This window comes from Athene noctua, chromosome 2 (assembly GCF_965140245.1).
Source record: "Athene noctua chromosome 2, bAthNoc1.hap1.1, whole genome shotgun sequence".
NCBI classification, from domain to species: Eukaryota; Metazoa; Chordata; class Aves; order Strigiformes; family Strigidae; genus Athene; species Athene noctua.
Genome location: NC_134038.1, coordinates 114,380,935 through 114,403,742, shown reverse-complemented (window position 1 = coordinate 114,403,742; position 22,808 = coordinate 114,380,935). Strand labels below are relative to the sequence as shown.

The 22,808-nt window shown below is 39.3% G+C and overlaps 1 protein-coding gene across 4 annotated transcripts in view; it reads left to right on the top strand.

The window, feature by feature from the left end:
* Nucleotides 1-22,808, top strand: part of DIP2C (disco interacting protein 2 homolog C) — a 327,899-nt gene that overhangs the window by 231,012 nt on the left and 74,079 nt on the right. For all 4 annotated transcript variants that reach the window (XM_074899949.1, XM_074899947.1, XM_074899946.1 and 1 more), the window contains 8 exons: nt 1,576-1,686; nt 11,810-11,933; nt 12,557-12,666; nt 13,972-14,074; nt 14,417-14,481; nt 16,283-16,376; nt 16,494-16,613; nt 17,416-17,530. In XM_074899949.1, coding sequence (XP_074756050.1) covers nt 1,576-1,686; nt 11,810-11,933; nt 12,557-12,666; nt 13,972-14,074; nt 14,417-14,481; nt 16,283-16,376; nt 16,494-16,613; nt 17,416-17,530 — 842 coding nt within the window. The remainder of the gene's footprint in view (nt 1-1,575; nt 1,687-11,809; nt 11,934-12,556; nt 12,667-13,971; nt 14,075-14,416; nt 14,482-16,282; nt 16,377-16,493; nt 16,614-17,415; nt 17,531-22,808) is intronic.

The window sequence follows — 22,808 nt, the reverse complement described above, 5'->3', positions numbered from 1 at the left end:
CTTTCAGATGTTTGCTGGGCTCAGTAAACTCTACTATCCCTTCAGTGCACCTAAGAAAATCCCTTTCTTTCAATTTCCCCTGAGGCTATTTATGGTATGTGCATGTAGGATGCATACAGTAAGCTCTGCAGAGCCATCTCCAGCAGTTGGATTGTTTCATGTGCAACTGTACAGATAAAGTAGCAATACATTTTCTCTGAAGTTTCTCTAAACAGTTATGAGGATATGGTCTTCAGCTTAAAAACAGATATTTTGGACCCACTTGGACAAGGTTGGTTAGATGTCTTCTAGTTTGAAGAAATCAAGTTACTGTCTTTGAAGCCATGTGAAAACACTGGAAACAAAATCTCCAGTAACTGAGCCTTGGACCGTATATGGAAACATGATGATTTTACTTTGAGAGACTGAAACACAGAACTCTGATGGATGTCAAAGCAGTCAAAACTCAAGAGTTACTAAGTATGTTCAGCGAATTTTAAGATGATGTAATAATACACTCTGATCCTGTGTGCAAGCCCAAAGGAATTAAGTTTGAAATAATTTGCCATGCCTTTTGCATACCACTTCAGTTGACTGTGCAGGATAGTTACGAGCTGCATTACAGCTGTTTAAGACATGAGGTGAGAACATCCATCTGACTGAATGAAAGCAAAAATATAGGCAGGGTCTAGCCACTGAGGTCATTCACTAGTGAGAGCAGTAGTATTTCCTTCCCTTGCAAGGAGAGTCATGGACTCTCTTAGCTTGCTGGATCCTCAGCAAGACCATGCACTCTCACCTCTCCTTCGCCTTTGCCCCTGGAGGATCTAAGACATTGTTTACAGTACCCGCAGAAGTAAGCTGCACAGATCAGCACGTTGGGGGAAGAAGGGCACCTACCTAGTGAGCATACAGGTGATTTGCTATGATCGTTTTTTGGTATTCGTTTATCTAAATAATTCCCTAGCCTTAGCTCTGAAGCTGTGAAGATTAACAAATCCAGGCCTGTGTTGGCATGCTATATGGCCAGTTCTGGATGTGCCATTTGCTTCGCTAGATATCAGTTATTTGTGTTCTCAAGTACAGAGAAACTTCTGCGCTTCAAACAACAGGCCAATACTAAAATGAAATTGTTGTGTGAGGCAAAACATAGTGAGACAAAATATAATGTGTTAATGATTAACATAATGGCATAGTAAGTCTGGGTAATCTGAACTGATCACAGATTCACTTTGCTTTTGATAACTTTAAGCAAATCATTAAATTAGAGTGTAAAATTCTATTAATTCCATTTACTTGGTTATTTAACATCTGTAAAGCAATCAGTAAATTGAGAACGAGATGAAAGGTACTGTCAATGTAGGAAACAATACAACATGAAAATATTTAACTACATGCTAAGTGAAAATGTTCACAAAAGGAATACCTATCCCAATAAATTCCTTCTGATTCCTCATTCATCTTTCATTAGGTATTTGAATAGTTATCGTAGAAATATTTCAGTAATCATCTCTCTCCAAAAAGAAGCATGGAAACTCCAGTTATTGTTATCTGAAACCTGGGATAAAACATTTTTAACATACATCTCTGTTTCAGGTAACACTCGTATTTCCTAACAATGATCCTGCTGCTTTCATGGTAGCATTTTATGGCTGCCTGCTTGCAGAAGTTGTCCCCGTCCCTATTGAAGTGCCACTTACAAGAAAGGTAGGAAAATGAATTTCTTCTCTATATGCATTTAAAAACTTGTGTCAGAACAAATCACAACCGAACATAGCTTTTGAGTACATTTTTTGTGATTAACTATCTCTGAATCTGAGGATACAAAGATAGTGCTGTGTGGTGAGTTACATGTTCTTTCTTTTCTGTGATGGAAAATCTGAAGATGTGCTTGCAATTTCAGCAAATGCAGGTCTGTCTTGAGGAGAGGAAAATTTTCCAAGAAAACAGCTCTGCCAGTCTTAGATGGATTATCTTTGCAGCCTCTCAAATCATTCTGCTGTTGGCCACTGACAACAAATCATTGGCAACAACTGCTGATTTTCCACCTGTCCCTGCAATCCAAGCTATGCTATAATGCCACTAGTGCTGATTACGCTACTTCAAAGCAGTTATGGAAATGCCTTCCCTTGTGTCTATATGTGCATATGTATCCTGAAGCTTCTCTTGCCACAATCATCTCTGCCAAGGGTGGCACTTGGACAAATTAAGTTTGGGAATTCTTGACACAGGCCATACATTCATAGAGAAAACTGACCATTGCTCATCAAAAGCCTTTCACATTCAGTGTTGGTTCAGAGATTCAACCCTGTATCCTAGGGAAGTGTTAGTAGGCAGATACAGCAGTTCCAGCCAGAAAGAATGCCTGGAGAGAGTGAGGGGATGGGGCTCAGTGGTGTAGGTGAGCCACAGCTGTGAAGCTTACACTGATGCTGCTGAACTTCCTTTTTTTTTCTGAGGATGTATGCTTTGAACACTATAAATACAGCAAAATGTATTTATTAATTACAAGTTGGTTTTGTCATATCCCCTTTTGGTTCTCCCAAATATCGCCTTATGTATTCCTTTTTTTTTTTTTTTTTAGCTAGCACTAATAATGCCTTACTCTAATTATTTGGTCTGGAATTGTCTGCACAGTGTGTTCTTTAATCCTTACAATCTTTCTTTTTTAAACTAAATTCTTTTGGAAGTTGCTGAGTGAAGCCATGAGGTGTTTTCTAGGAAAGGGCTGGGGAAATGTATTGCTTTGCTCACATTTTCAATTTTTCAATGGCCAAGGGCTTTTCTTTGAAAGACTCTGGTGTCACAGCACCCTGGAGCAGAAGCTCCAATCTGTGTTTCATGGACGGGTACCCTGCCTTTCAAACGAAAAGCCATGAAAGCAAGCATCTAAGCCCTTGTAAAGGCTTTGCGGTTTGCACACCTCGCATAGCAATTTAACAGCTAAAAATATCTGGAGAGTCCTAACTGAACATGTTTGAACCTTCCTCATCTCTGAGAAGCTGAGTTGATCTCAACGTGTTCACACATGCCCTGGCCAACATCTGTGGTGGGCCCTTGCCATGGTGTAACCAGAAGCTGGCAGGGAGAGAAGGTGGTGGCTGGAGGAAGGGATGATTTGCTAAACTGGTGAAGGAGTAGAGAGAGATGGGGGAAAGTCACTGGATCGGACAACAAAAGGCCATGATCCAGCTGAGCAAACCTGAGAGTAGCTGAACAGAAGGAAGGACACTAGGAACCGAGGGAAAGAGGAGACAGGAGGTGCCCCAGCTTAACAGGCTAACTGGAGGAAACGTACAGGTGAGCTAGAAAGGCCGTGCAAGGTGAGAGAATGGGATCTCAACTAGTCTACCTGCTTTGGGGAATAGGGTTATGATATTTTATTTGTAAAATAATTGTATTTGACAGCACTGAAATGTGGACATGACTATAGAATGAGGATAATAATTTTGGAAGAAATACAGTGCATTTGCATCAGGCTATCACCATGCTTTCACACATGAGTGCAGTATCTTTAGTTTGAGGCAGTTACATAACATGGTGGAGTATATCAATATAAACCAGATATTTCAAATGCATCAACAGAAAAGGCAAGCAGACTATGTACATTTTAAGATCATACAGTGCTCACATGGGTAAGTCTGTTTTCATTCTACAAAAAAAAAAGAAGAAACATGGCTTTGAGGGATAAAATTCTAATATGTCTTTCCCTGTTACTATTTTCTGAGGTTTAATGACATTTTAAAGTGCATGGATAGGTGTAAACTTGATTTATTTTGGAACATCTGATACCACATCCATGCAGTAAACCATAAAATCCAGCTGTCCGAGTAAATATATCAGATTAATAACTTACCCTAATTTGGCTGAACCTCTTGGGTGGTTTTTTTTATAAATATGTGTGTCTATATGGATATATAAATATACACTTACACATGCATATATATATATATTTATATAAAGGGATATCTACAGACTTAGACTGTTTAACTACTGCTGAGATCATTCCATAATGTTTAAATATCAAATTAATAAAACAATAACAAAGATGTCAGTGCCACAGTTAAAAAAGCAACATGATTTATGATCTATAATTAAAACTATGCAATCTCATAACATATACTGATGCAAATATTTTTGCATTTGTTTATATGGAATGGGAACTGGAGTGGAAACAATGAGATGAAAATCGTGTTCTGAGCAGACCCAGAAGGAATACCTCTGCTTACTCAAATAGCAGTGGATTGCTTCTGGCATCCGTGGGAAGATGTCATTTGTGTCATCACACAATGGTCCAGACTGTTCTTTTATGCTTTCCCATTATTTGTTCTCTTTTCTACATGCTTCAGTACATTCTGGCAGTGGATGGTTTTTGGTTTGCTTTTTGGAAGACAGAAATGTGAACTAACAAATAGACCAACAATTATATTGTAAGCTAATAGAGATTTGCAGAATAATAAGCTGATAGAGGATGAGTTATTTCAGGGAGTTATATTATAAGCACATTTTTAATATTAAGAATCTGCATTAGCAGCTTTAATACTCTTCTGCATTTTCATAAAGAAGAGTTTTTCACAGCTCTGTGCAAATTTTTTGTGCCTGGCAGTTTAAAATTGAGCAGTAATGTTTGCAGCCAGATAGCCTTTTGGCTTATGTATTACTCTGAATACATCTATATCCATATGGAAGCAGAGGCTTTTGCTTTACCAGCCCATAGATTTTGTATGCTGTTTTTTTTAAGATGTTGGCAGGGTTTTTTTCCAGTTCATTATTACCTGAGGGTCCACCTCTCCTTGTTCTTTCCTTCTGTATCCCACCTTTGTGTTGACAGAATACCTAGAATTAGCTGTACTTCCCCCAGGGACTTCAAGAGACCTGTCTGACATGGCATCTGGGATGGATTGCCTGAATACCTGGCAACCACACAGCATTCTCCAGTTTAGTTTTATTCCCAGACTGCTTTCTGGTGTTCAGCAAAGACCTGGAAATTGTCATTCACGTCAGCATGGTTTTGGCTTTCTAGACTTGGAAAATCAGATCTAAAGTTAAACAATGAAATACCAGGCTTTTTTATTAATTACATCAAACCTAACTTTTTATTCTAGAAGCAGCAGTCAGGGGTTCCACAGTCATTGTAACAATAGAACAAACACCATGTTTTATTTCTTCTTTCCCTCCATTAATACCTCTGAAATCCCTATATCATGAACACTCCCAAAAATTTTTGTAATTAATCCTCATCCCTCGGATTATGGGCTGCATTCTTTCAGAACAGTGTCAGTCTCTCCAGATATTTTATGTTTCCCAAACATTAGCTAACAGTATGTTCCATGCAGCATCTCTTCCTTCAGATCTGCCACTTTTGTTAATCTTGTCTGAAGTTGGTGTTTTAGAAATTGTTCCATTGTATGTGTAATATGATGTGAATTGCAAACTATGTACCATAGAATGTGCCACCAAAGTAGATAATGCGGGATTTTTGACATGTCAGGTACTAGTTCAAATAGTGACTTATTTCTCTTATGAAAAGATTTTAAAAGATGTTTTTGATTTCTTTTTCTTTAGATTTTTTAGGTTAATGTTTTGGGCGCCGTGAAAATTATTATTATTCTGCTCTGATACAATCAGGGGAGCTAATCAGTTTTAATCTTAAAATAACATTTTTGTCCTCCAAGCACATTCATAGTTGTGCTCAATCACATGCTGTGAACATATGAACAAAGCAATCCCACATAGATCTTTGTGGCCTCTCTGTCATAGGTGGTGAGTATTTGTAGCAAGGTATGACATGAAAGCATGTATTTCTTAGTCAAAAGACTATTTCCTAGCCTGTTAAGTTTAATGCTCCGTGTGCTTCGAGAAGGCATTTCTGTGCTCTTCCAGATGCTGGCTCTGACAGTGTGATTGGAAGAATGTGCCTGTGTATTGTCATAGGAAATAGCGAGATACCCACTCCAGGACACTTGGGTTTTTTAAAGGATCCTTCATACAGGCTAAAAACTGCTTTTCATGAACTGTTTATTAAATCCTGAGAAGTTAGATTATTAAAGCTTTAACAGTAGCCAGAGAGGTACAGCTCTTTAAAGACAGTGACATTGATACAGACTTGTCTTCCATTTGAAGGCAGAACTTCAGTATTCCAAAGGAAATACACCTTGATGCCTTCCCTAGTGTTTCAGGACCTGAGTTAAAATGGAGTTTGTTTCCTCTCAGCTTTAGTCATTGGGCTCTAGTGTGCCAGAAACACTGGAGCTCTACATACTTTTGAACATCTTTTGACAATGCATCTCTTTCTCTATTGGATTTAAAATATGCATAAAATGTTACGTATTTTCTTTTTGGTGACATAGTCTTTCAGTCCCTCCAAAGAGTACAAGTTCCCTCAGTGCCACATGATCTCCTGGTGCACACCGCTGGACCCCTGTAAGCCCTATGCCCATCCTTCCCTCTTCATACACTTTGGCAGCTGGGCACTGAGCAGACGTCTTTGCTCAGTTGGACACAGTGAATCTCAGACCCTTTAATGTCTATGTTTTCTTTTTATGTTTTCAAGTTTAGGAAATGGTAGTTTCCTAGATAGCATATCACATTTCATGAAATGTCCTCTGCCAAAAATAACTGTTGTCTTGCTTTCATTAAGACTTTTGGACATTAAGACTGCTCATAGTTCCAGATTTCACATGCAAATTACAGCCATATAGTTAGGCTTTGTCTGAGAAGACAGCTGATTTCTTCATCTTAAAGCTAGTTACGAAGATTGAATCTGCTTTGTGTTTAATTTTTATTAAGGTCTTTGATATTTGTATTTTAAAAGTAGAGGGCTTCCTTGATGCCTTTTCACTTTTGGTTCAGAACTGGTGATGCTGGGCCTTTACGTCTGACGGTTGCCCTATTTGTTCTTTACCAGCAAATTTTTGTTAGGGTGAGGGCAAATGGAGCTCAAATAAGCATTGTAACAGAAAACAAGATTAGCTCAGTCTGCGATGCTTCACCACATAATTCTCAGTTTGAAGGCAGCCTGGGATTTGCAAGTGGACAGGAGTAACCTTTATCAGGCCAACCTTTGCATGGACTGTCTCTGCCTTCCTCCCTTATTAGATAAGGACATGCACTCTCACTCACGGAGAAAGGATCATAATTGTTTTCCTTCACACAGATACTCTCACAAAGCATTATAGAAATGATATTAACAGCATGCTGAAATGCAACTACACGTGGGATTTTTTTATCCTGACAATGAATTATCACTCTCTCTGCAGCAGGAAGAAGGCAATTTGCCTCTGGGTACTGGTGTAAACTTTTAGGGAACCTTTAATAAAAGTCTTCAGAGAACCTTGAATGGCTACCTACAGCAGAGAGGATTTCTGGCTCGTTTCATCTGAAGGATTGATCTCTCTAGGTGTGCGCAGACATAGTCTAAAGCTATGCAGACCTTAGTTTTCGTAACCCAGCAAGTGCTGTGCCTTCAAGAAATGTAAAATGATAGTTCCAAAGTCAGCAATTGGTCTCAGACCTCATGCTACGATACCTCAGCTCTGTCTTCTGCCTTCCACCTGCATTACGTGTCATTTCAAACTGTGGATTGTGGTGGATTTGACAGTGAGCGTCGCTGGCAACTCTCCCCGTCTGCGGTTGGGACTGCGTTGGTTGAGTTGTTTCACCTGGTCTCCACTGGCTCCCTGAGGTTTTTTTCTACCCCCACAAAATACAGCAAATACAGCAAAATAAAGTGTTTGTGGCAAGTGAAGGCTTGCCGAAGTAACAGATTATCATAAATTACCAAAATAGCAAATAACACTGCTGACAAAACAGTGTGTGCTAAAAATTTATTCGCTTTACAGGCAAAAGAGTGATTTTATTTAAGGGGGGGGGGGGGGGGGGGGGGGGGGGGCGGGGGATTTTGGGGTTTTTGGCAACAGATGATTTGGTTTCTTTTTCTTTTCTGCTTACAAAGCAATTTTCAGCATTGCAGACATTCATTTTACATTACTCAAAAGGGGTGCTGATAGCTTGTCTCTGAAAACTGAAATAATCAGCTCCTTTAAAGTCAGTAGTCTTTTTCCCGGCACACGTGGAAGCTTTGACTGCTTCATGCAAATGACTGCATTTTCAACTCAGACTTAATTTTTCAAACTTAAAAGTTTTACCCAAGGTCCTCATTGCTCTGGACCTGTCATGCTGAGGTATGAGGAACAACAAAGACTATCATGTTTACATGCTTGTGTAGGTTCAGCTGTGGTGTGTCTGTGGGATGTATAAGGCTCTCAGCTTGTGACAGTTTCAGATTTTCCACCTCCTGGCTGTCAGTCCAGCAGCTCAACACCACTGGAATAGTTAGAAACAATTGCTTCTGTGAGGCAGCAGGTATCGCGGGGCACCTGAATGAGACAAGGGATGTTGACCCCTTCATGTCTCTGTTCTATGCAGTCCTTTTTGCTTCTAAGTCAGGATAAACCCACCAGAAGTAGGCAGGAGGTGGTGATAACTAGTTAGGAGGTGTGAGACTGAGACAGAAAATGGGAATGATGGACACAGACTAGCAGACTGCCAGAAAGCTTCATTGTGATTACACAGTAAGATCCTCAGCTGGAGTTCCTATGACCATTGAGAACAGCCGTCTGTCTCAGTACCTCTACTTCAGCAACTTGGTTTACTTTTTTCTTACAAGGCAGGACTTAGTGTGGACACCAAGGCCATAGCATTGGATTTGAAAGTCCGTGAAACACTGGTTATTGTCCACGCACGGTGAAATTCTTCCCATCTCCTATAGTAGCATTGCATCACATAATTGTTTAGGCATGTTGTCCTTTCAAGTGAATGAATTAACTATACAGAAAAGAATGAGGTAAAGATTTTAATGCTGTTTGAGGTGGGCTTGTCCTGACGTAAATCAGTCTGCTATTAGAATCTGTGACGTGTGAGTAGATTGTATTACATAATCTATACATGATTCTGCTTGCATGTGAACTTCTACAAATGAATGAATAATATTTATGTGGACATGCTCTAAACTGGTTGATATGGCACTAAGTGGAAGCATAGTTATTCTTTCTTGTGGTATCTGATAAACCCAAACTGTTAATACAAGTTCCCTTTTCCTGTTGTTTGGTTTTGCTGAGAAGATCTTGACAGATCATTTCTTAACTGATGCATCCCCCAGAGCTGTGATGTGCTGATGCTTCAAGGTCCACACTTTCTACTGGTTTACGTAATTTCTTAATGGAATTTATTAGTCAGTTTCTGCTTGTAAAGTCCTGCATTAAATTGGATTTTGTTGCTTTGGAATTGGCATTATCTTGGTATAGTGGTGAAACAGTTTGCTAGAAGTCTCAACATTTTATTTTTAATTTAAAATTGCAACTGATACAGTTGCTGCACTCAATTATGAAATGTATATGCAGTATTGTTTTTTAATTGGTAGTTAGAAGTTCATATATATCCATACATTGGTAACCATTTTTTAGATTAAATTTAGTGGGAAATTTTGGGTAATGATATTTTAAGAAACTGGTGACCTCCCTTTGATAGAGTAGCAGGTCTTGGAGTCTATGTCTTGCCCAGGGAGTGATGTTCTTCATGGAGCACTTGAGCCCTCATCTTCCTGCCATTCCCTCTGAGGGACCTCCAAGGAGAACCATCCCTCCCACACTGTCTGGGCACCCACATTTCCTTCCTTTGAGCACACTCCAAGAGTCTCATCCTAATGTGGAACCAGGATCCAATCTTGCTAAGCACTTGTGCCAGGGGTTTGACAACATACATACATATGGGCCAGCTAACACAAGAGTCAATGAGAACAGTAACGCTTGGCAAAGCCCTTTTTGTCCTGGAAGCCCCAGTGGTGCAGGTATGTTGGGGTCAACAATATGCTCCCCAAAATGTTGTTCATGGACACACCAGTATTATATTCTGTTGTTCAAAGGGTACTCTCCTTGTCTGTTTTTTAATTGGAAAAGATGACGCATGAGCTTAATTTTAAAAAGCTTTCCTGAAAAAGTACCTTGTCAATTTTTCCAGTTTTTATATGCATTCTGGTTATAGTAGGCGAAAGCAAATGCAGTAATTATGGATGGAAGGAGTTACATAGCATAATTTTGACAGATCCCACGTGGTTTGCTCCAATATCAAAGTTCTGATAATTGCTGCCATATACATATTTTGAGGTGGTATGGAAAACAAGTAAGCTTTTGTTTTTCCTCTGATCTCATTGCTTCTCTATTTTTGATTGCTTTATTTCACTACATAAAAATTGCATTAAAAATCAGCCAGATACACTTTGGGGCTTTCTTTCCATCATACAGTTTTGCTTTGAATAAATCAATATATTAAGGCAACTGTTCTGTATTTCTGGTTGCTTCCATGGTTAAGTGTGCTTTATGGTTGATTTGAAAGGTATTTTAATTTGATCTTTTAAGACTCCATAGGCTATTTTCTGTAGAATCACTCTGTGAAAAAAAAAGTTAATATTTCTGTGTGCATTTGCACCTAGGGCTTTGCTCTTGTGAAGAGCATAGTGGATAGATGTAAAATTCATGAAAGAATCATGACAAGAGACTATACATAAAGCAGACATAATGCTGTGGAAGCACAGCATCTCTTAAAGAACGGCTATGGCCTAGACTTGAAAATCGTTACATGACTTTAGCCTCGATGTTTATATCCCTTTGATGAAAGTAAAGTGTAATGTACTTTCTCTAATGGACATCTGTAGTGCTTCTGAAATGTGTCTTTAACTACTTAATGAAGTGTTTATTGACGAATCAGGTTAGATCACTGTAAATAGTGATAGTGTCACCACTGTATGTCCATCATAACATCTTAAGAGTTGAAAGCTTTCTCCAGGTGGAAGTATCTATAACCTCAGAATCATAGAATAGTTGAGGTTGGCAGAGACCTCTGAAGGTCATGTGGTCCAGCTTCCCTGCTCAGGCAGAGCCACCTGAAGCAGGTTGCCCAGGACTACGTCCAGGTGGCTTTTGAATATCTCCAAGAATGGAGGCTCCACAGCCTCTCTGGGCAACCTATGCCAGTCATCCTCACAGTAAAAAAGTGCTTCCTGATGTTCAGAGGGAACATCCTTTGTTTTAGTTTATGCCCATTGCCTCTGATCCCATCACTGGGCACTGCTGGAAAAAGCCTAGCTTGGTCTTCTTTACACCCTCCCTTCAGATGTTTGTACACATTGATGAGATGCCTTCTGATCCTTCTCTTCTCAAGGCTGAACAGTCCCAGCCGTCAGTCTTTCCTCATAGGAGAGATGCTCCAGTCCCTTAATTACCATTGTGGCCCTTTGCTGGACTCTCTGCACTAGCTCCATGTCTTGTACTTGGAAGCCCAGAACTGGACTCAGCATTGAGATGGACTGAGTAGGGAGGAAGGATCACCTTCCTGAACCTGTTGGCAATACTTTGCCTAGCGCAGCCCAGAATACCGTTTTCCTTCTTTGTGCAAGGGACCATGCCTGGCTCACATTCAACTTGGTGTCCACCAGGACCCCCAGGTCCTTTACTACAAAGCTGCCTTCTAGCCAGTCGGCCCCCAGCCTGTGCTGGCACACGGGGTGGTCCCTCTCCAGGTGCAGAACTTTGTATTTGCCTTTATTGAACTTCGTGACATTCCTGTCAGCGCATTTCTCTAGAGGTCCTTGTGGATGGCACGACCCTCTGGCATATTAGCCACTCCAAGCTACTTGTCATTTCTGAAGAGATGTGAGAGCAGGCACTGTCTGATGGCTTCAGTTCCCCTTATGTTATTGTCACGTAATAACGTTTTCAGCCTATAGTCACTGCTAATCAGTTTTGTGTATTGCATTTATTTTGTCATCTACTAGGATGCAGGAAGTCAACAAATTGGCTTTTTGCTTGGAAGCTGTGGAGTTACTGTGGCCTTGACTAGTGACGCATGCCATAAAGGACTGCCTAAAAGCCCCACAGGGGAGATACCACAGTTTAAAGGTAAGCTAACCCTTGCTTATTGTGGATATCAAGGGTCATTTACTACAATAACAGTCATTGCACTTGTTTAGTTGTAGCGAGTGAGGATCAGGCCTGTGATGAAACACTTGCCACAGGAGCAGCCATGGCTGCCCTAGCTGTGTGTCACTGTCTGGGTGGTAGAGATCACTGCTCCTGCCTCATGGCTGCCCAGCAGTACGAGTGCTCCTGATCTGGTTCTCCACGTGTTCAGCTGGGCTGCTGAGATCATCTGTGGCCACAAGTGAAAATTAAACCAACAGACTTAGGACTGTAATAGATGAGAAGCAGTTGTATGATTCAGTCCTATAGCTAAGTGATAGGGACAGTGACCTCTGACAGGAGAGTAGTAATAAACTATTTGGGTCAATAACAGTTTAAATTGCCCAGCCATTTCTTCAGAAATTGTCTGAGAAGGCCACAATAGCCATGTTAAGAAAGCAGTTCTGGAAAATCTCTTTCCCATGCTATGCTGAGGTTTAAAAGAAGCAATGTTTAGGTAATGGTGACACAGGCATTTGAGAAAAAAACTCTGGCAAAGGAGAATTTTGTCTTGTCTTATCCAGCAGAAGCTCCACAAAAGCTGACTTTTCTTTGTACCTCAGGCTGGCCAAAGCTGCTGTGGTTTGTCACAGAGTCTAAACACCTCTCCAAGCCACCTCGTGATTGGTTCCCACACATCAAGGATGCAAACAATGACACGGCTTACATTGAGGTGAGTTAATGAAGATGCATCTTCTCCTCGAATCATTGCATACAGCACTTCTGGATTAGGTAAACATCATTATTCATTCACTAGTCACAGAAGCGAAGAACATCCTGTTTTAGCTTGTTAATAAGTAATATTTTCTAATAAATTATGCTGGATATTGATTTCACAAAAGTTAATGAAATGTTAAATTGCACTTCAGGTGTTTCTAACGTTAATATTTTTATGTCACCTATGTGACTGCCACAATATTATATTAAACTTGCCTTGACCTATCTCAGCCTTGTTCACAATGTGGGCTTGCCCATTAGCCTTGAAACAAATACACTGCAAGTTTCACAGTGAAGCTTCAGTTCTCATATCACAGCTTTCAGACCCTTTGACAGAGAAGGAACTTCTTGTTCGAATGCTTGCCAGTCACTTACTGCTTTGTGAGTCATGCTCCCCCAAAAAGACCAGCATCAGGAAGAGAAAATTAGTGATGGTGTTAAGTTTCATTTTTTTTTTTTTTTCCCCCCATTCTTTTCTCCCATTTCTGCATTGACTCAAATGCCTTAAATTCAGTGATGTTAGTATTCAAGTGAATGGAGCAAAGGTATTTCCTGTCTTTTCACAGTCAGAACACTGGGCCAGAGAAGCAGAGATGCCTCCATTTTCAATCTTGACTCATGGAGAAAGATAAATGCTTAATTTACTTTAATTACCACTGATAGTTTGCCAACTCTTGCATAAAGTTTCAGAAACTACTGTAATCATCAGCAATGATTTCCCACCTCTTTTTTATGCTGCTTTCTTGTGACTCTTTCATATTCTTCTGATCTAAGGGCTTGTGTTTTTCAGGCTGTATACATATAGATTAACATAACAACACCCAGCAAGGATTCTGAGGTCATCTCTTATCCCGTGCCTTGTAAGACACAGAAGGGAGAAGCTCAGGTTTATTGGTTGGCCTAACATGTGAACACTTTGCAGACTGAACTAGGTTATTCTCTGCTAAATCTCACCAGTCCTTTAGTCACTAACATGATCAGAATTGTTAGAATTATTTTTCCATAATGCCTGTATTCAAACAGCAGATAGATTTCTGATATCAAGCCTGGGAAGTTTCAGTCAAAAAGAGAAAGTCTATCTGAAAAAAGTGCCTTTTAACAAAAGAAAGACTTCCAAACTCCTCAGTACTGCTGCCTTCTTAAAATAGAGTCATTAGATGTGTCCATCATTCACCTACATAGGAAACACTTTAAACGTAGCTATTAAATAATGGAAATAGTGGAACTATTGCACATCAACTTTCTCCGCTTATTTTTTTAGTACAAAACATGTAAAGATGGAAGTGTGCTTGGGGTGACTGTGACAAGGATTGCACTGCTGACGCACTGCCAAGCTCTGACCCAGGCATGTGGATACACAGAAGGTATGGAGTGCACTTCCCTTGCTTCAACCTTAAAATCAAGTGCGAATTGTAATGTGTTTCTCACCAGTCTCCTGTCTTATGTTTTACATAGATCTGTGTTAAAGGCTTCTAGATTTAAAAACCCAAGGTTTTTTTCATAGGTTTTAGAAAACATGCACACGTTTAAAATACCTTTGTGAGAGGTACAAATAATGTCCATAGCCTGCAGTGGAGACTTACTATGAAAGTTAAGCTTTGAGGTCATCAGTCATGTTATACTGAAGCTTCCTTCCTTTGAGTGGGTTTGCCTTGGGTCAGTGCCATGTTCTAAAAAATAAACTCTGTTTTGTTTTTGTTGGACAGCTGAAACAATTGTGAATGTATTAGATTTCAAGAAAGATGTTGGTTTATGGCATGGGATTCTTACAGTAAGTATGTTTTTTTATTTTGTGTATTTGAAAATAAACTGAACTGATATGCTTATTACTATCACAGACTGGGACGTCCTACAGTTTCTTCTAATACAAATTTTTCTGCTTTGAAAGCAAAAAATATGTGACTTAAATCCATGATCTTCTGCAAGTGCACTTACCCATAATGAGCACGGTAAAGATGCCAATGTATTTTTATGCATCATGTCAAGTACTCTGGCCCCACTATTACCATCTTACTCTGATCTTACTAATGCATGATTCTGAGATCAGACTTTATAACAGAAATTAAATTAGTACTTGCCTCTGTAAGGATATGATCCAATGGCATAACTATATTGCCACACCGACTAGATTCTCTATCAAAACTCCCACCAACAGTTGGTTTTGCTAACATTAAAGAATTTCTGATACTTCAAATTGCATAAATCGTCTACTTGCTGTTTCAATGTCTTCCTCAATTGACATGGGAGGCAATTGACATATTTTTAAAGATTGCTTCTAAAGGTGCTGCTGCAGTCAATGACTGACAAAATACTTACTGTTTACTGATCGTTTAGAGAACTGATATCATTTTGAAGGGTCACTGTTTGGGGGTCCCAGGTTGTACAGACCCTAGACGCTATGATTCCCAGGGATCTGGTGTACTTTCCCTGTGAAGTGTTATACTGTTCTTGATATCACAGGGCAGTAATAACACTTCTGAAGCAGAAAGGGTCTATTAGGTTTAACACCTATAAGTATTTCATGTTAAAAAACCATATTTATCACTGAAGTTGAAAGCAGGCCTCTAATAGATCTTTTCTGTGTCTTCCTTTGCTATTAATCTTGGTATGAACTTCATTTTTTTCATGACTTGACTGTAAGTACTTTTCCTGTACCTACAATTGTGCCAGACTGAAAGGAGAATTATCTTTTGCAGTTCTACAAGTGTTTAGATGACTAATCCACTGGCACACTTAACCTTTCTTAAGCCTAGATTTTCCAAAACAAATACTGTATTTAACCCAAGCTGCTATGAGTGGAGACATGTTGTGCTCAGAAGATGTTTCTGAATGGTAACAGAAGTAAAGCAGCAGCTCATTTACAATCTGTTTGTTTAGTAGTAACACTGAGAAATCATTAAAGCAGTAGACTGCCTCAGACTGTGAGATTGGTTTTGGATCTGTCATTGGTTTCACTCAGCTGCTTTTCCTAAACTTTTCATGATTTTGTTGAAAATACTGGAAATAGCCCACCTGGAGGAGGGCTAAAAACTCCTCCATTTATTTTCTGTTACATAAATGGATCTCTGTTTTAATCTGTGACTCCCAATTTCTCTGCCTACTGTCTTTATATGTGTGCCCTGCTACCATTAGTGGTTTTTCAGTCTTCACAGAGATGGATTTTTTTAGACAGATATGTTGCTGTTATTTGTGCTTTTGAGTAAAAAGTCTTCATATGTAGTGAAGTTTGGCAGGCTTAGGGATAATATTAATCTACATAGCAAACATGCAGACATTGTTCATCCTTTTTTTTTTTTTTGAGTGAATCACTTTAAGTATAAATATGAGGAAAATCCCTTTTTTTCAGTACTGCTTCCAAGTTATGATCTAATTGGTGTAAATCCTTAATCTTTAATCAAAGCATTTGAAAATGAGGGTCTGTTTCACCTTAATGTAGATAGCTAGATGGGAAAAGATAAATGCCATCATTGACAATAAAACAAGCATAGAGTGATTTGCATAGATGCCTCTGCCCATAATGCAATATAAATAATGATTGTTGTCTAAAACGCATTTATCATATTTGATTTCAGAGTGTCATGAACATGATGCATGTTATAAGTATTCCATACTCCTTAATGAAAGTGAATCCCCTGTCATGGATACAAAAAGTCTGTCAATACAAAGGTAAGGAGCAAGTATATACAAAAGTGTGTTTGATAGTCAAAAGCAAAAGTGTGAATTGATAATACGGCTGTGTAGCTTTTATATGGTGTATTAGTAATCTTTCCATTCTTATTGCAGCAAAAGTTGCCTGCGTAAAATCCAGAGACATGCACTGGGCATTGGTGGCACATCGAGATCAGAGAGACATCAACCTTTCCTCACTGCGTATGCTGATAGTGGCTGATGGTGCAAACCCATGTAAGCTATGCTTCTGCTGTCCAATAGAGAATAGGGAGTGTTTTTATGTCTTGCATTTAAAGTTTCAATCTTCAATCATTTTAGCTAAAATATTTACAAAGTATAAGGTTTGTCTACTGCAAACTATACAATATTTATGGAAACACTAATTAATTTTTGATTTTTAAAAAATATATTCTTTCTTTAACTAATCCTGAAGCAAACTTGATATTCCACATAATGTAAGTTGCAGTAAATCCAGTTTTGTTTAACATGAAAGACTGAAGTGAATAACCTTAAGCTATAGAAAGGATCAGAATATTTCTTTCGAATGATAGTTCTCAGATGCAGACATAACTGAGAATGTTAGGGGACTACTTATATTACTCTGGAGAACCACATCTGGATCACCTCATAACAATTATATAGCGTGAACTGTTTAATATTATTCAAGAGACCATTATATAGATGTTCCACTTATTTGTAGTATGGCTTGAGTTTCTGAATTAAATCTTTAATTTGCCTCATCCCAAAAAAGAAAACTGTAACGGAATTCATATTGTAAATTTAGCAGTAATGGCTTCTCTACATAAGCATAGTGAAAGGATTTTATACTCAAAAATTAGTCTTTATTCTCTGTACGCACACACAACTGTATATACATATATACAGTTGTAGCGGCTGTGACTTCTTTCCCAGTGGACATGGATCCTTTTTAAAATTTTTCTCCTGAAAAGCCTATTTATTCAATAGTAAGTTTGAATAGCATCACTTCAGAAATCAGGTTATTTTTCTCCTCTGATTTTTTTTTTTTTTACCCCAGGGTCTATTTCTTCCTGTGATGCATTTCTCAATGTCTTCCAAAGTAAAGGTCTAAGACAGGAGGTCATTTGTCCCTGCGCTAGTTCGCCAGAAGCTCTCACTGTGGCTATTCGAAGGTACTGTGTTACACCAGTGGAAATAGAACCACTGTAGAATATATTTGAAAAGAAATGAAAAAATGATTCAAGTATGAATCTGCATACTTCTGAATGACATTTTTAGTTTTAATTTTGTTTATGTCCAAAGAAGTCATACAAAATGAATTTGTAGAGTAATAATTTAACTTCGGAGTGCTTTATATTTCCCATTTCTGTAATTTTATCTAAATTTAAATTAAATAGACTGAAATGCAAAAGCTAATTCTGTAAAAAGAAGTGGAAAAATGCCACCGTAAGCATAAAATTAATCAAAATGTGGGGATTTAAGTGGAATTGCTATCAAGGAAAATCATGCTTTAAAGTAGTCTGTTTAGAGAGAATTATGACATTCCGCAGGTTGGTTTTGGCTGAATGGTGCTTTTTAACCATTCATAGACTCTAAGTAAACGTCTGGAAATGCTCTTTGAGTCTGGAGGATTTGTGCCTAGAAATAAAATGGATAAATTCTAATAAAACTATTAAGCCTTATGTACATGAATGTCATTATGCAGCAGTCACTTGTCATGAGTGTTGTAGCACCCAGTAAATGGCATAACTGTTGTCTGTTTTGGCAGGTTTCCAGAAGTTGTACATTGAACAGTAGGCACTTTGTTTTTAAGTTCAGATTTCTGCAGCCGTTTATAATTGTTTCACATGTAAAAACATGCAATATAAAACTGTAAAGCACTGTAATAGCATTAAGTAAAATACTTCCTGCCACAAAGTTTAAAATACACTATCCAAGTGAAATTCAACTAGATTTTCAAGTAGCTTTCCAACAAAACATCACAGGAATGAAAACATGAGGCCAAGAGTGTGGTTGACTTTCATCCACCTCATTATTAACTTAAAACATCTGAAAGCTATTCATCAGGGCCTTATCCTGTCCAGGTTAGTTGTCTCTCTGTGAACTACAGGATCTCATAGAGCCCTTCATTCAGCTCCACCAGCCTGTTCTCAGCTTTATACCAAGAAGTATGTTGTTTTTCCCTTGCAGTGGGTTTCCCTGCCGTAGGCTGTGCAAACCTTCCCTCCCTTGGAGTGAGTTCTTGCTTGTAAGTGCAGAGAGGAAGTGGAAGGGCAGCAGATGTCGCTTGTGCTGAGCACTGATTAACAGGAGAAGGTTTTCATTTCCTGTGCTAGCTCTCGCAAACCTGCCCCAGATTGCAGGTTATGAAGTGGGACGACTCACTGCATCTCAACGTACAATGGCTGGCGTGCCCTTTCTAGACTTAAATTCTGTGCTTATAGCCACCTGAAGCACTACAGATTAATTTTCAAATTAAATAGCATTGAGAGCTTACATAAAAAAATTTATTAGCACATGAAATAGTGGATAATTCAAAAAAAAAAAAAAAGCATTTTTATCTTCAATACCTCACTGTATAATTACAGAGCAGTTCTTACTACAGTGAATGTTATTGAACATATCTCCTTTTTTTGAAGTCTGTTTAATGGGAGGATAATACCAGCTGAACTTGGGAGCTTTAGTATTTTTCATTTTATTCAAGCCATCTCCACTGACAGTAAAGTCATTATCATACAAGTTCGAAAGAGTTACAGCTGAAGTATGCATTAAAATGACTCCCTGCAGAGCACAGATCCAGAAAGCTCCCTGTTAATGCTCCGACTCAAAATCTATGGTGTATTTTTACTGATCTTCCTGCAAGGCAGAGTAACAAAAAGCAGTTCTTAGTTGAAATACCCTTATAGTTTAGAAAAAATCAGTCAGTCAGTAATAGACTAATAGGTACTTTAGCCTTAAAGCTGAATTATGAAGCTAATATTTAAAGGAATGTGTCATGCAAAAAATTCTTTACGGTATTCTCCTTTGGTCATTTGCATATTAGTGTGAACCCACTTGCTTAAGGGGGTGCAGAAGTTTAAGTACAGGCCTGTCCCCATTTAAATGACTGGCAAAAATAGTAGTAAAATAGATTGCATCTGTAAATGGTAGTAGTAACTGTTTTCAGAATGCACTACAGCCACTCAGTATGAACAAGTCAGCTTTAAAGTATATGCACATTGTCCCTCTTTCATGGTTGAGGAAGCTAAAGGGGTAGGTTTGTCTGGTGGTTTAAGCTAAATTTACTTAGTATATAAAGTAGGTGGAATTATACCTTGTTTAGTTGTTCCTACCTTAATCAAAGGATTTATTTTTGTCTAGCAAGCAGTCTTACAGAATTACAAATTCAATATTAGAAATATTGAATGTGTAAAGAAAATTTAAAATGTTAACTTTAAAATTAATTATAAATATGTTCAAGACAGCCAACATAGCTTCACCAAGGCAAGTCCTGCCTGACCAACCTAGTGGCCTTCTATGATGGAGTGACTACATCAGTGGACAAGGGAAGAGCTATGGATGTTGTCTGTCTGGACTTTTGTAAGGCCTTTGTTATGGTCCCCCACAACATCCTTCTCCCTAAATTGGAGAGATATGCATTTGATGGATGGACTGTTTGGTGGATGAAGAATTGAATGGATAGTTGCATCCAGAGGGTAGTGGTCAATGGTTCAATGCACAGATGGAGACAAGTGGACCCCTTCAGGGGTCTGTACTGGGACCAGTACCATTTAATATCTTCATCAGTGACTCGGACAGTGGCACTGAGCGCACCCTCAGCAAGTTTGCAGATGACACCGAGCTAAGTGGTGCAGTTGACATGCCTGAGGGATGGGTTGCAATCCAGAGGGACCTTGACAGGCTTGAGAAGCAGGGCCATGTGAACCTTATGAGGTTTAACAAGGCCAAGTGCAAAGTCCTGCTCCTGGGTCAGGATAACCCACGGTCTCAATACAGACTGAGGGATGAAGGGATTGAGAGAGCTGCCCTGCAGAAAAGGAATTGAGGTACTGGTGAATGAGAAGCTGGACATGACCCAGCAGTGTGCACTTGCAGCCCAGAAGACAAACTGTATCGTGGGCTGCATCAAAAGAAGTGTGGCCAGCAGGTCAGGGAAGGTGAATCTGCCCCTCCGCTCTGGTGAGACACCATCTGCAGTACTGTGTCCAGCTCTGGAGTTCTTGGCACAGGAAAGACATGAACCTGTTAGAGCGCCTCCAGAGGAGAGCTACAAAAATGATCAGAGGGATGGAACACCTTTCCTATGAAGAAAGGCTAAGCATTGGGGTTTTTCAGCCTGGAGAAGAGAAGGCTCTGGCGAGACCTTATTGTGGCCTTTCGGTACTTAAAGGAGGCTTATAAGAGAGATGGGGACAGACTTCTTAGCCATGCTTGTTGCAACAGGACAAGGGGTAATGGTTTTAAACTAAAAGATGGTAGGTTTGGACTAGATATAAGGAAGAAATTTTTTACAATGAGGGTGGTGGGGCAAGTTGCCTAGAGAGGTGATAGAAGCCCCATTCCTGGGAACATTCAAGGTCAGGTTGGACAAGGCCCTGAGCAACCTGATGTAGTTGAAGATGTCCCTGCTCATTACAGGGCAGGTAGGACTACATGACTTTTAAGGTACCTTCCAGCCCAAAGCATTCTGTGGTTCTATGATTCTATGATTTTTATCTTCTTTCCAAGTGATTTTTCTCTTTCTGATTGGCAGATATATTTGTTTTAGGGGTGTTCCTGTGTGGATATCATGGACAGGACAAAGTAAGATACCATATACATATATATTGCAGGGTTGTGCTGACAAGATACTTTCTGAAACAATGCATAGGTATTGTCAAGTGCTTGGCTCCCCACCTCACTCTTCCACCCTGGTCCTCTGACTGCATTCCCTTTCAGTGTCAGATAACTAGTTGCCTGCAAGAGGAGTCTCAAGCACAGTAATTGGTGTTTCGTTCAAGGATCCGCTTCTGACTAGCAAGATACTTGAAGTGCTCTGAAATAGCAGCTCTGAAATGCCTGTCCTGTGGACCCCACATCCTCAGCGCTGACTCTTTCCTTCCACACACCTTCTTTCTAACCCAGGCAAAACTGTTATCTCAACCCAGGCCACAGCAAGTTTAGCTCTACTGACAAGACCCCCAACATGATCTTAGCGCGCCTCGTGCCTCCAGCTTCCTGGCCTGGCACCTCGTCCATTACACAGCCAGTGCCTTTCAAAGCTGCTCCCACTCTTCTTTTTATCAGTCTTTGAAAGTGATAAGTAAAGTCTAGATGGCCTCTACTTGTAGAAGGTTGTGAGAAGCTGTGTGTGCCTGCAGGAGACTTTTCTTCTCAGGAGCAGTAAAATGTGTGTTTTGGGGAGCAAGGGTGAGAGGAAGTTGATCAATAATGTCACTGAAAGTTCCTTTTACATGATGGGAATGTTATTTATCACAGCTGCTTGTTTACTAGCACTATTTGTTATGCTCTAATGGGTTTTCAAGCGTGCCCACATCCTTCTTTGTTGACAATGTCACTTGAGAAATATGCCTCGTAAAACCTATTAATTGAAATTTATAGTGGCGACCACTGCAAGGCTTACATGAACATGATTGACTAAGGCCCATCTAGTATTTCAAGCACAGTAGAGGAGAAATGTCATATAAAAGGACATTAGCTGTTAAGAAATAATTGTGTTATGATGGACTGTTTAGGAAAAATGCAGAATCTTGAACTGAATATTGCCTGATTTATCCATCTTAAAAATAGCTGAAGTCTGGCTGCACTGCATGGATGCATTATCCACAATTAAATCGGCATCGCCAGTTTTGCATTTTAAAATGCAGGACAGTATAAGAATCTTGCCAGACTTGAAAAGCCTTTACATATTCCCTTGACTTAATAACTTGCATACGTCAACATTCATCTGCTCAAGGCACACTCTACATACGTATAATTGTCTCCACTGATACAGCAGGTGGTTTTATATTGAAACAAGTTTACAGACAGCCTGTGCTGATGCTGTGCAATTGTACAGCGTGTCTGCAGTGAATCTGAGCAAACTCAGTGTTACACAGTTACAGTTTTACAAAGAGGCTGCATCCACAACATTTTGACCATGACTGATGAAGGTGTAATTTGTTTTAACTTTCATAGGGTAAATTAGAATAGGAAGAATTCAATTACATGTACTAAAATAAAGATGGTAAAGGCCTTGCAGCTTCCACAGATACTTGGCAGTGAATCTATTACAACCTAATTTCTTCTGTTGAGTAATTTTAAATGCTTAAGTATTGGGAGTGGGAAGTCATATCTGTGATCTGAACACAGCATGCTTGTATTCTAATCCTAGTTTTGATGCCAGTGTGCTGGAGTTAGGCTTTTAGTCTGACAGGTGAGTTTGATTTCCTAGGTTGCCCCAAAGTATGT